Here is a 14,057-nt window from a genome sequence, read left to right as displayed (position 1 = left end):
CTTATAAATTACGTACATATTTTGCTAAATTTTAGTATCGTAATACAGATTTGGTTTTAAAGTGTAATTGTTTACAGACACTTCTTCGAGAAGGTATATCAAAACCCGATATTTATAAAGGATGTGGTTTACAATCGTCGTAGTAATATTTTATCATGGCAATTACCAGTCGTTTTAGTAAGTTATTTAAGGTTTTATTAGGACATGTTGTGACGCAACTGTTTTGAGACATACCTCATGTTTGAAGTTTAGCCTATTTACGATTGGACGCTACGCTTTCATATTTGACTATGTGAAGGGTTCAACTATAGGTAGTTCTTCAATCGAACAGGGACTGAGAAATATCGAGTTTTGTCTTCTGGCCTGTTTTATAGGGCTTGTAAGAATGTTTTCGATATTGCTCTGTCTTCTGCAAAGGCATTGAGTACTCGCATTTTAGGTTATTAAGGACTGCTTTTATGTAAATATACAAGACCATTTTGTGTTTTACATAACAGACTTTATATTGTTATTGCGTATGTAAGAGTTTGACCTGGTTGGGATATTCTTTATGCACACTGTCCTGTGAATTTGGAATATGGGTGGGTAAGGGTGAGGTTCGATATACCATAAACCGGTTTAAACTCCCAAGTGGTTATTTTGCCACCGACCGTCCCAAGGCGGTTTCCCACTGTATTACTTAGTTTAATACTAGTGTGAGTGTATGTCTGTTAGTTTTGTGCACGTCCGCGTGCTGGGTGAACGTTTGGGGAGACTGCATTTTAGGGAAGTGGCTTTCTCTTGTTATATTTATCTTAAATGTTTGATTTACTTAAGACCTGTGACATGCTTTTATAAAACACCATTAAAAACAAACTGACAGTGCTTAGCAATTTTCTTCGTTAATAAAAACATTAAGCCATTTAAAGCACCAAATTTTGAATTTCTGTTCTGTTAAAAAGACAAAAAATGTATTTTATGATCTGTATTCTTTGGCATCTCCTTTCACCTAAGACTGAACTTCGTTGTTTCTGCCAACAAATCAGACTACTTCATTCTACAATGCCATGTATCAATAGCTCGACAGTGGGAACATTATAAACACTAATTTACAAATAGTAAGCCTCTTGACTAAGACAGCAAATCAATTTCCGACATATTTGCTTGTAGAAAATTACCAATACAATTCTGATTACAACAAAGTAATATCATTGAATCAATATATTACAATTATACGGATTCATGAAATCAAATCTAATCTGATGGTCGAGAAATACCGTGATTTAATCTATAGCATGGCTGTTCTTTCAAGAAAGGTGTTATGATAGACACATATCAAAGGTTTACTCATTATCCTGCAGATTTGTAAAATAAAGGTTTTGTGTTTGAACTTTTATATAAATGTTTTGACATCTGGTAGCTGAACGTATAATAAATGTGTATAAGTGAAAAACAAATATATCAAAAATGCTCCAAAATGCCTATTCACTTCTTAATGTGTTGATTAAAACACAACAACGAAGTGTGACCTGAAGAAATTGCTCACTCTTTCTTCCACCCCTTCATCTCCATCCCAACCTTGAATCCATTAGTAAAACTATCAGGTATACATTTAAATTACAGGATTATTATAATATATAGAAAGATAGAGGACAATATGTGTGTGCGCGCCCGTCCGTATGTCTGTCCGCCCGTCCAATTTTTGTTGTCGCATATATATGCTTGCCTAAGTGAAATGGATTCCTAGTCTTCGAGTGTGACCCTTGCCCACCCCCCTCAGCCAAGTGTTACATTGACCTTTCAGATAGAGATCTAAAGCTTGCTTGCGATCAACCATGAAGTATTTTCCAAATGTACAACAACGTTGATGGAGGGCCTTTCGGACGAATGCACGCGCGCATATTGCCTTATATCGATATGTTATGAAAAAGCCTGTTGTTTAACAGTTACACATCGTTACAATTCGTGTCACTGATGAAATCACTAATGAGCTGAAGGTTGAGTGTTGGTTTTGGGTCTGGTTGGGGATGGGAGACGTTTAAGAATGAGCGATTTCATTAAGTAACATCTGGTTGGGACTGACTATTCATAACTATTACTATCTTTGGTCTACAATCTAATTAAAACTTGTCATTCCGTAAATCGAAAAGATGACGTTTGGCGGGACGGCGTCCGGCTGGGCGACATTCGGCGGGGTAACGTTTGTCGAGGCGCCATATTCGACAAAGCAACGTTCGGCAGGATGCTGTAACGACGTTTTCGTTCTGTCGCTGCGACATGACGAAATAACGAATTGCATAAATCAATCACAGTGACCATACAGTTCAGTCTAGCTCATGTTTGAAATCGTAGTAGTTACTGAATTTAATCATTAATTATCTTATGATACTCACACTACCTAATTCTGTTCAATGCGCATGCCTATTACATAAAGATTAAGACAAAACGAAAAAAACAAAACAAAGAAAAACACCGGAAAACAAGTTTGATACCAAAATTGTGTTCATATAATTGAAGTACTGCACCCGTGATTGTATCGAATTGTTTATGTAAAATAAAGCAAATCGATTTTCGAAAAGATTAGACATAAGAGACAGCCATTAATGCAAAGGTAAGTTTAAACAAGCTTTTTGATTGATATTTAAATGGTGTAATATATTTTTAGGTTTTTTATTTTTCCATTTCTCATGCAGACGATATCGCTATAGACTGCCATTTTGATTGTTCTGTCATATTATTTCACACAATGGATGTTGTTTCTACATTATCGGGGCACTTGTATTATTGACCTGACGCCGAACAAAGATTAGCCGTCGGATAAAAATATGCTATTTTAGAAGGTTAAAATTTACTTATTACGTATTTACAAAAATATCACCATACAGCCGGGGAGCCAGGCTAATGTCCCATTTTTTAGTATTTCTGCGGTGGTCCAGTATTTATGTTTTTTTTTGTCTTCCATTTATCTACAATTGGAATATATTCTTTCGCATTCCCAATGACTATATTCCTAATGATAATCGAACACTGGAAAACCAAGGTTATGTAAAATTAGAACTTATATCATAAGCTTAAGGTTTACCTGTTTACCTGACGGATATCTAAATTAGCTAACTTGTATAAAATTGAATTTCTTGTAAGAGGATTTAATCTTTTGTGTTATCTCAGGGAACCTTAATTTATAGAAGATTATAAAGGTGAGTTAGAGTATTGGAGTTTTATCATATATACTAACAGTGATCTAATATTATTTTATAGAAATTCAAAAATGATCTCATGCATGAATAGAGTATTCAGTCAGACATTCAAGTGCACTTATGCATGCATATAAAATTGTTTTGAAGTAGTGCCAGTGTTTAAGATATAGGGAGATATATAAAGAAACTTGTGTCATACATTTACGTGACTCGCTTAAAATAGTTATTTGGGCTCAAACAGTCAAACATATATCATCGCCTTGGCTACGGGGGCACTTGAATTACATTAATGAGAATTCCTATAGTTTTTTTCCTTTCATAGAAAATTTTTAAATTCACATATATGATAGGAAAATTTGTTCTGGAAAGAATGAACAAATAAAAAAATAGGTCACCAGGCTTGTTTTTGTGAAAAGTTGTTTTGAACACACCCACTGTTGCTGAAACTGCTAGCGATTTCTCAACATTTTCATAATTTTCTGGGCTTTTTTTGTAAATACCAACCAAAATATACATCAAGACAGCACAATAAGTTTTTTTCTTTTTACAGATTTTATTATTTACTTATTTGATTTCATAGTCATATTTGTAATACTCTATCCTTACAATAATGGGTACAAATGAAAAAAAAATATTGTTTCATATTTACTTTTGTGAACTTTTTTCAGTGAAAAATGCCAATAGTGAAGAATATAATTTTAAATTTTGAAAAAACTCTTTCATAGAATTTTTTCTTGTTTTTCTTATGTATAGATAATTGTATTTTGAGAATAAAAATGGCTAAAAATGTATGGGTCACCAGGCTAATTTTTATGTTAAGACCGCTAGCATAAACACCTGTTCGGAGGGAAAATGGCGCGAAACCGGCCAAACTGATTACATTTATGTCTGCTAGAAGTTAAGAAAAGTTAAAAAATTCTTAATTCTTTCCATAATTGAATACTAAATAATCTGAAAGGTGATAATGTCTTATCAGTACTAAGTCAATTATCTTACATTATATGAACAACACTGTCTTTGTACTAAAATGCGATGTGAAAACACAACCACAAAAATAGCAAGATACCTGTCAGGCATGATACTTGTCAATACAACATAAACAAGTATCAACATTTGATTACTGATAAAACTTATCAAAAATGTTATTTCATTCAAGATTCGTCATATTTAAGACTGTCTGTAACATGTTTCAACAAATTTTGACTTCAGTTCAGTTTTTCATAGAATGTGTCGGCTGCGCAGAAATATGCGCATAAAAAACTATCGGAATTCCCTTTAACTCAGATGTGGTTTAATACGAAAGCCAGATATCAACTCTCTGACTTTAGCGAATTTGATCTTGTGGTCATGTTTTTGACGAATTGGAGTAATCTGATCAATAGTTGTAAAAAGTCACACAATGACTATTTGCGTTAATGGGTCTTTTTTTTCCCCCTTAAATTCGACCAGCGGTTAAAAGGAGGGGATGTCGATTTCTTTTTAATTTTTACCTCTGGAGGCCCCTGTGTGCAACCGAGCGGAAATAAGAAGAGGACAAAAGAAACATCCAAATTCTTTAGCTTCTACCGCACTGTTACAAGGATATATCGTTTGGAGTACGCATACGGACGAACGGACGCCGAATGGCGAGTGATCACGATAGCTGAGCTGAAACAATGTACATTGAATTTTCCACAATTGTAGGCATTGAAAGAAATCTATTCAGCTCTTAGTAAATTAGTAAAATACCAGGTATTTTGAGAGGGACGACTTTTTACATGACGGGTTGACATATATCAAATATCAGATAGAAGAAAGGTTTAATTGAAAAGGCTGCTATAATCATTGTTAATGCAGTACTCCAAATTAAGCTAACCCATTTGTATAATTAAAATTAGTTTAATAGAGTTCTTTACAACAAAAACAATAATACTAATATAAGTGACGATAATAATGGTAAAGAAAACAACTAACTGTAGAAATATAAACTACATGTTTGATTAAATATTTCAGTACTGGATCTCAAACTGCCGTAGAATTATTTTTCTTTTTATTTGAACACTTTCGGAAGTGACAATAATTATTAGTTAGGTAACACAAATACGAATATTTCTGTCATCAATCAACCAAATATGTGTCAGATTTTAATTAAAAGCATGTTTGTACACCACCACCTCTGAACAGGTTAACCGGGCAACTGTTATAAAAAGCAGAATACACACGTTTAGGCAAAATATTAGTTATTTCGCGTAGTGTCAGTGTAAGAACAACGAACGAAGAGGAGAAAGGGTCAGAATAGGTTAATATTGAGATTTATGTATATCTGTAAGGCCACGGATAACGATGTGAACTGAGATATTCCCCAGATTCGAGGTGTATCCCCGACTGGTATAATTTCATACTAAATCCCCCGCTTCAAAGGTTTTACAACCCCTACCTCCCCTCCCTCCAACCCGGACAAAAACACACACACACACACACACACACACATTTCCTGTCTGTATTTATTTTGTAGAAATAGTCTTGTCGGATAACACTAGCATTATTTAAACAAATAATTGACATTTTCTTTACATTACAATCTCCTCTACCAAAGATGTTCAATGAAACGATATTTAATTTGTGGTAATTTTGAGGAGGCATCTCGTTAAATTTTTATCTTCGATTTGTTTACATGTGGTTTTTGTAATTTTTAATAGGATTATACGATAATTACTTTTATTTCACAGTTATGTAACATTAAATTGATGGTTTTGTTTTGGTTTTAGAAATAACACGAGTCAATTTACAAACGAAAGGGATTTTGAACATAGCGGCCATATCATATCTAAAGTATTTCCGGATACATTCTTAGGGAAAATATTCATATCAAAATGTTACACATTTCATTGTTTTTCAGATCTGATAAGCAATGCCATCGAAGAAGGTAAAGAAGTTTGCCAGCGAGCCAGCTGGTAACAAACATGTCAGCGAAATAGGGGGTATTGGGGAAAAATTCGGCAAACAGTTAGAAGAAGAAGATTATGAATATGTAAGTATTTCCTTTGCTGGTAATCGTAGCATTGTTTCATCTAAGTGTATGCCAATCAGGATCAACATCCCTACTAATTTTTGGGATCTTAGCCATAATCATTGCAGGGTTATTACGCTTTTTTTATATTAGAGGTTACAGTTGCTTTGACCTATGATTTTTAAAGCGTTTTGTCTTTATAAGTCTATGTAAAACTTGAATCCTCCATCCAGGGCCTCATTTAAAACCTGGAATAATTTGAACAAACTAGGTAGAGGACATCTAAGCAATGCTACATACCACATATCAAAGACCTAGGCCTTGTTTCAAAATACAATGTAGCGATGTTTTCATATGGCGTACCTTGAACCTTCATTGAAGTTCTAGTATGCATTTCCATGAAAAGCGCAAATACCCCTATCCTTTCCCCAAAAACCACATTATTTTCATAACGTCTTAAAACATGGATTAGCCCGCCCGCTTAGCATAGTAGGTAAGAGCGTTGGTCAACGGATCGCGGGGTCGCGAGTTCGATCCTCGGGCGGGGCGTGTGTTCTCCATGACTATTTGATAAACGACATCGTGTCTGAAATCATTAGTCCTTCACCTCTGATTCATGTGGGGAAGTTGGCAGTTACTTGCGGAGAACAGGTTTGTACTGGTACATAATCCAGGAATACTGGTTAGGTTAACTGCTCGCCGTTACATGACTGAAATACTGTTGAAAAACGGCGTTAAACCCAAAACAAACAAAACAAACAAATGGTCATTGAATTGTCCAAAGACAGGGAAACAATAGCTAAACAAATTATAATCCAGAGAGGGGATTTGAGATAATTCAGACTGCATGAGGCAACATCAGTTCATCAGGAACCTGGAATTTGTGGTTAATACATGCATAAGAATGAATGCGTAACCAAACCTCATTGCCATTTATCAATAAAACTATATGCTAAATATCCATATTGTTCGAAAGCGAAAGAGACAGAGAAGAGCTAGCCTTTATATCTATGCCCCTCAAATAGGCATAAATTATAAACAATCGTCGTTTGAAATGACAGTTATATCCGAATAACAAAGCAAATCAGAGAAACATATGTATACAGAAAAACTAAATGCGATGGCAAGTAAAAGAAAATGGCCAAAAAAGGTGGGAAGTTGATATAGGACCGTAATTTGTGGTACTTAGACATATTTACATAAAAGGACGCTAAAAACATGCAGAAAATGTCAAACTTCTGATGAAAAGGACAAATTTTGTTAAAAGTCAAGACATTTATTTGTAAGAAATGGAACCTAAAATGTAACAATTTTGTAATTATCTGTAAAGAAATTGTGGCTGGAGAAAAGGCTTATCACCACAACACTTGCATATTCATTTTGTGAAATGTAAAGCAAAAACCCACTTACCAGCCACAATACCTTCAGCACATGTACTTTAGATTTAGGTATGATGAAGCGCTGGTTCACTGCATTGCAGCCAGAATATTTACAAGAACATTAACATTATACATCAATTTTATATGTACCATATATGTTAAACCAAACTTGAATATAAATGTATTCGTTTGCTAACGATTTTGACAAACAAACAGATACACAGAAACAGTTCGTCTATAAAAACATTGAACTGCATATATTTTCCTTCAGTGTATTTGAGTGATGCAATATTCGTTTTCAGGCTAAAGATCTCCTTATAGAATTCATGCGTTTGGGAGAAACAGAGCATAGATTCAAAAGATTTCTGGGGAAACTTCTTCCTCGAGCCAATACAAAACACATTCAAGATTGTTATGAGTCAGTGGCAGGTTGGTGCGACAATTATCCGAAAGAGAAATACCTACTGCTGTACCCAAAGCATGAGTCTGAGGAATAGTAGGTACTTTTTGAAATTAATCAGAGAATTAATTAAGCGTAGTTGAAAGTTTGGTTTGTAAAGATTTTCCGTCTGTCACGTATTTATCATCATCTGATATCCCTCTTAAACCATGAGTTTAAACATTAATTCTCCAGATATACTGGAAGTTAAGACAAAATGTTTCTCAAAATATAATTCTTTCCTACTGTTTAGACTGCTAATCGTGTTGATAAAGAGGGTAGGGACGACAAGTATAAACTGGTATTTCTTTTTAAATTATTTCAGACACAAGAGAGCACCTGTTTCTCTTGCATCGGATGGATGGCTTCCTAATATGCAAGACTTCCACACCTCTGTGACACATTAGCTCTATCAACAGTAGCCTTGTCTTGCCAGAGGATCTGTAAATATTGTTTAAACAAATACATGACAATACATTAATTATCTCAAAATTTTGCAAAATATTGTTTTTCTTGTCATCAGTGTGTGATTTATCTTCATAGTACTCTAACGCTGGATGATATCCTTAGATGCATTTGAGTTTTCGCAGGAACCTAGAAATATATGTCAATTATAGAAACACTTGTTTCGTTTTGCTGTCATAACGTTCCTTTAAATTTTATTGATTAGTCAGTTTTACTGACCTAGGTTTGTGACATCATGTAAATAAATTCATTTATTTTTACTGTGTTCCATAATATCCTTAATACTGATAAACAGTTATTTTTAAAAAGATTGTCCTTGATTTTTCAAGAATGTTCTTTTTATTCATAGTTTTACTTGAAAGTTCTGGAACATTCCCTGATTCTTTATATTGAGAAATGTGTGTTATAATATTAGAACATAGAAAATAGAATTTATAGATATTGATGATACTTTCATGTATTTCTTAATAACAAAATATTTGAAGGGTATTTGAAGGATTTACTAAAATTTGTGGATTTAGAAAGTTATCTTTGAAGAGAGGAATTATAATCACTTTTGGATATACTAAAGTTACTTTTGAACTGTGTGAAACATTGTGGAATTTATTCTGATTTGATTTAAATTTGACGTAAACAGACTTTGGACAATGTTTACTTAAAAGATTGGATTTTACGGCTCTGTGACATTTTTGAAGGTATTTCTACTTTTTCTTAAATTCATAAATGACAGTTTGTTATTGTTAATAGTTGCTGGTTGGTCTTTTTGTTACTTTTATTTACTGTAAGAAGAAATTGTTACCCTCTGACGTTACACTATACTTAGGCATTTTACGCAAAAACATTTTGAAAATGTATGTCTGTAGTAGATGTAGCTTTTTCTGCAAAATTAATTCACATCCTATAATTAGTCTGTTGATATAATGCAAGATCCCGTTTCTATGATAGCTATGGTGATATATACCTCACTTTTATAGCATCCGATTTAAACTCTAAAGAATTATACAGAAAGACGTGTAATTTTAAAACAATGTTAATATGCTTATTCATAAAGTATACAATTCTACATAGAATGGTATGTTATGGACACAATGAAACGATGCATTGAAATAAGTGAGGTTACTAAGTAAAAAGTAATCGTATGTCCTTCTCTCGTTATGGTGAGCTATTGTGGTCAGTGATTGTCCGTCGTCCGTCCACATTTTCATTTGAACAATTCTTAACTACCAAGCTGATTTCAATGAAACTTCGGAAGGATGTTCCTTGGATAGTGTTCTTTAAAAATTGTTAAAAGATTTGAATTCTTGTCAGAACTCTTATTGTCATGGTAACCGGAAAGAAAAATTTTCAAATTATTTTTGTCTAAACCCACAGATCCTGGAGCTTTGATATCTTGTATGTAAAATCATCTAGGGTTCCTCTACCAAGGTTGCTAAAATTATTTATGAGGGTCATATATGACCCCGCCCTAGGGGACAGATGGTTTATATAGAATAACATAACCTTCAAAATGTTCTTGTTCAAGACCACAGGCCCCAGGGCTCTGATATTTGGTATGCAGCATCATCGAGTAGTCCTCTACTAGGCTTATTAAAATTATTCTTCTAGGATCTATAAAGGCTCGCCCACTGGGTCACATAGTTTATATAGACGTATTAAGAGAAAACTTTGAAAAACGATTTTGTACAAACAAAACCACACGGCATAGGGCTTTGATATTTGGTAAATAGCATTGTATAGTAGTCCTTTGCCGAATTTGTTCCAATCATCTTCCTTGGGTAAACAATGGCTTCACCCAAAAGGCACACGGTTTACACAGACTTGCATAGGAAACATTTCAAAAATCTTTCAAAAATCTTATCTCAAACTGCAAGTTCCTCTACCAAGTTTGTTAACCGTAGCCCATGGGGTCAAAATAACAATGTCTCAGGTTGTCAAAAGACGAATAAGAAGAAAAAATTGTCTAATACTGTAGTAAATATTTGATGTTCATCATGGGCAACGATCAGAATTCACTTCGAATTAAATGGCCATGACCTTCTGACCTGCTGTCCTGTTTTTGAACTTAAGTAATGGAGTTTATGTTAATATAATATGCATCTTCACAGTTCTTGAAATACAATTTGACTAAAGATAATAGTCTTCATTCATGTCTCAGAGTTCTTTTTAGTATGGACGTTTCGTCCCTGCTCTGCAACAAGCATAATTTCAACATCATTGAAAAAAACGGTTGCATATAATTGTGAACTTTCACCATTTCTATGACGCAGTTATTACTGGAATAGTACAGAATTTCGGATATTCCATTAGTATTGTCTACTGGTATCTATAAAATTACTATTATGTCCCTGGGGTTTAAAGTAACCAACATCCATGAACCGGCTCAGTCGAACCGTGTCTGCAACATTTTTATTTGTGTCGTGTTGTGGTACCTGTGGAGTTTTCATTTGCTGGCGTCTTTTTATGTTATTTATGTGTTGTGTGGATATATATCATATATACTTAAAACATTATCTTTTTAAATACATGAATAATCATCATAAAAGAAAATGCTTAATGCAGTGTTTGTTTTTCACTTCACAGGTTATATTACTATATGGACACTAACGTTTAAAAAATGCAATCATTAAATCGCTTAATACAGTAATAATTTGAGAAACAAAGGATTTTCATTCATACACATGTATCTATCGCCATCTATTTTGTACAAAACACAATCTTATACCTTAAGGTTATGATGACCTGTACAGATATAATCACCAATTTGTAACGCATTTATCTCTGTTCTAAAGATACAATATATATTCTTTATTATAGTCTCATCTGTGTACAAACAATACATGCACATAAAATAATCAGAACATTAAAAACAACAGTACACAGTCATTCAAAACATTAGAATTATAAGAGACTTTGTTATATAACATTTACATATACATATAATTACGATAACGATAAAACCAAGATGTTGTTGCTAATCACTTCTAAAAAAAAAAAAAAAAATAGTAATAAAAGTATGACCTTAAATTGCAATGCAGCACAATACAACTTCCGATAAGACAGCACACTCGACTTCTCTCCGTGCTTGACTCTGAACTGAACCATAGCCATTGAAAGGGATAATGTCTATCCTGGTGTAGACTTTGACCTTTGACATTAAATAACTATTATAAGTCTCACCTTCAAAGTAATTTATAATAACATATATAATAGATTCTATTAATAACATTAACCAATACAATCCAAGTAAAAAGGAACATACCTCTATCAAAATTCATACAGAATTATGGAAATGAAAACTTAGATAGTAAATAACTACCTAAGTTCCAATTCAAAATCTATACTTGATAGTAACCTAGAAACCTGCCTTTAAAAAAAAAAAAAAAAAAAAAAAAAATATATATATATATATATAAATATAGTTATGAGATAGTTAACAACAACTTAATTACTTAATTTTCCGAAGCTTTGGTAAATGTCAATGTCAAAGATGATTATCTTTCTTTTCAAAATATCACTACTTCTAAATACATATGTTATTATGTATTGTAAGAATGAGAATCAACATAATTAGAACGTATTCAAAACTGATATTTGACAAAAATGTAATTATTTACCGGGGATTTCATGTTAAATAATACAAACTTACAATATAACCTGCTCGAGAATACCGATCACCTGTCTGTGGACTATAGTTCTTAATATGTCAAGAAAAGTTTATTGTAACAGCCTAAAACAATGTGACACAACTAGTTCTCCGTATTTTTCTTTTATCATTAAAATACAGCCGATTTACTGACATATTATTTAAATTATTTTTATGTTTACGAACAAGGCTTATGTAATGCTAGTAATAAAATGCTGGTGGCATGAAATCTCTAAAATGCCGCTACAATTAAAAGTAGTAGGTTGGATACTTATTTCATATTGTAATTAATAGCACACTTATCTGACATTGCTTCAAAAGATATTTAGTAATTTTACGCATGCAAAGACTAGTATAAATGCTATTTCATATTATTTAAAGGAATGCCCTTTTTAGAAAATTTCGTAATAATATGTTAATCTGTAGGCGGGTAGACTATCAAAACGTAAACAATACGCCTGTCATTTCCCATCTCTATTCATTCTGAATGATTTGAAAGTGGCTGTTATAATCTACCAAAAGACACCTTAGTTTGAACGCGTATTATATAGCAAGAATGTCCCTTTGCAGAATTCCCCAGTATAAAATACATATTCTCATATTCATTTGATTTGTGCAAACTAATATCGCATTGGATACAAGAAAGATGTCATACAAAGAATTACATTAATAAAGTTATGTCAATAATAAAAGTTGCAACACTTAAATATATCTATCATGCTACTGATTAAGTGATCCAGTGGTAACGCTGTCTTACTTTGAAACCAGAAGTTGTGCTCTTCAAACAAAAATAGCAAAACTTGCAATTAGAGTACCATATAAGGGTGTTTACACATGTCACGGTAAAGAAGGGAAGCTTCTGTATTGAATTCCTTCTTTATCTTTTACTATCCTTCCACTAAAAATACTACCAGTCTTCGGAAGGAGCCGCCCATATGGACTACAAGTGGCGACTGTAAATAAACTTACATGCAAACACGTTCCTTTGTTTGAGAGATAATAGCTCTTTTAAAATATTTCAATAACTTGATCAAATTATAGGCTGGCTGTCGTAACTTACGTGTAGCTGATACTGAGGATAGTGTTTTTACCAGTTGCCATAGAGTACTCTTCTGGTTAGTCTGCTTTTGTTTACATATTTTGTACTGCTGCATATTTGTTGTTTCTTTTTTGTTGTTTAGGAGAAGCGATGCGGGTAATGGTAATTATATTAAGTGTGAATACTTACATATTTAACTATAGATATCATTATGAGTAGAACAAGAAATCGAAAATACTTTTTACATTCAAAATTATTTGCAGAAGATTTATTATACTGCGTAATCAAACACCACTCATTTTATTCGATTTGGGAGAGAAAGGCAAATTATTAGGGATGGGAACGAATACTGAAATCAGTATTCGAATATTTGGTTTGCCATATTCGAATATATTCGAATATTCGGCATATTTTAATGGAATTATTAAATTTTTATTAAGTGATTGGCATGTACACAATACATTCCGCTGTTTAAAACGTGAATCATCGTACGTAATAAGGCCTAAAATGTTTGTTTCGGGTAACTCGACCCTGCCTAGTTAGATCCGCCGATCCTAGTGTTTTATTTCACGACTCTGTAAGTATAATCATGAACATATTTAACTAATTCAAATTTTTAGAAGCACGTGCCGCGCTGTTGTATTACCGCCGTCATTTTGAAAATTTTCAATCGGCGCGTAAAAAGCCGACAAACTTAACGAAGGCAGACTTAACCTCCTTCAACATGATCATATATTATTTCTTGATTTTATTATAAACTACTTCAAAATTTATTTCAAATACGGACGATTGCCCGGGCGCTGTGGATGAAAACCGTTTCAGTGGACGGTATGAAATGTTGAACAAAATTTTGCAAAAAGATCGCCAATATCTACAAGTCTGGTATTGTTTTTGAATTTTTTTTTCTAAAATTTATTAATAAAACAG

The 14,057-nt window shown here is 33.1% G+C and overlaps 1 protein-coding gene across 2 annotated transcripts; it reads left to right on the top strand.

Annotated features, from left to right (window-relative positions):
- The first annotated feature begins 2,440 nt into the window (after positions 1–2,440).
- On the top strand, positions 2,441–11,002 carry LOC123551185 (barrier-to-autointegration factor-like). Of its 2 annotated transcripts, none has more exons than XM_053540827.1 (4): positions 2,441–2,590; positions 6,055–6,186; positions 7,847–8,040; positions 8,309–11,002. In XM_053540827.1, coding segments are annotated over exons 2-4 (315 nt in total). In that variant the 5' UTR covers positions 2,441–2,590; positions 6,055–6,066; the 3' UTR covers positions 8,310–11,002. The 2 variants fall into 2 exon arrangements, with proteins under 2 accessions (XP_053396802.1, XP_053396801.1); XM_053540826.1 differs by lacking the exon at positions 2,441–2,590 and adding an exon at positions 3,019–3,176.
- The last annotated feature ends 3,055 nt before the right edge of the window (positions 11,003–14,057 follow it).

Source organism: Mercenaria mercenaria, chromosome 4, assembly GCF_021730395.1.
Source record: "Mercenaria mercenaria strain notata chromosome 4, MADL_Memer_1, whole genome shotgun sequence".
Classification (NCBI taxonomy): Eukaryota; Metazoa; Mollusca; class Bivalvia; order Venerida; family Veneridae; genus Mercenaria; species Mercenaria mercenaria.
Note: the sequence above shows the minus strand (reverse complement) of the source record. Positions and strands in the feature narration are given on the sequence as shown.

Excerpts from the sequence above, each read along its gene's own strand:
- LOC123551185 (XM_053540827.1), top strand. The coding sequence starts at position 6,067 with ATGCCATCGAAGAAGGTAAAGAAGTTTGCCAGCGAGCCAGCTGGTAAC. Across the intron at positions 6,187-7,846 it reads AAGAAGAAGATTATGAATAT|GCTAAAGATCTCCTTATAGA; the intron begins GTAAGTATTTCC and ends ATTCGTTTTCAG.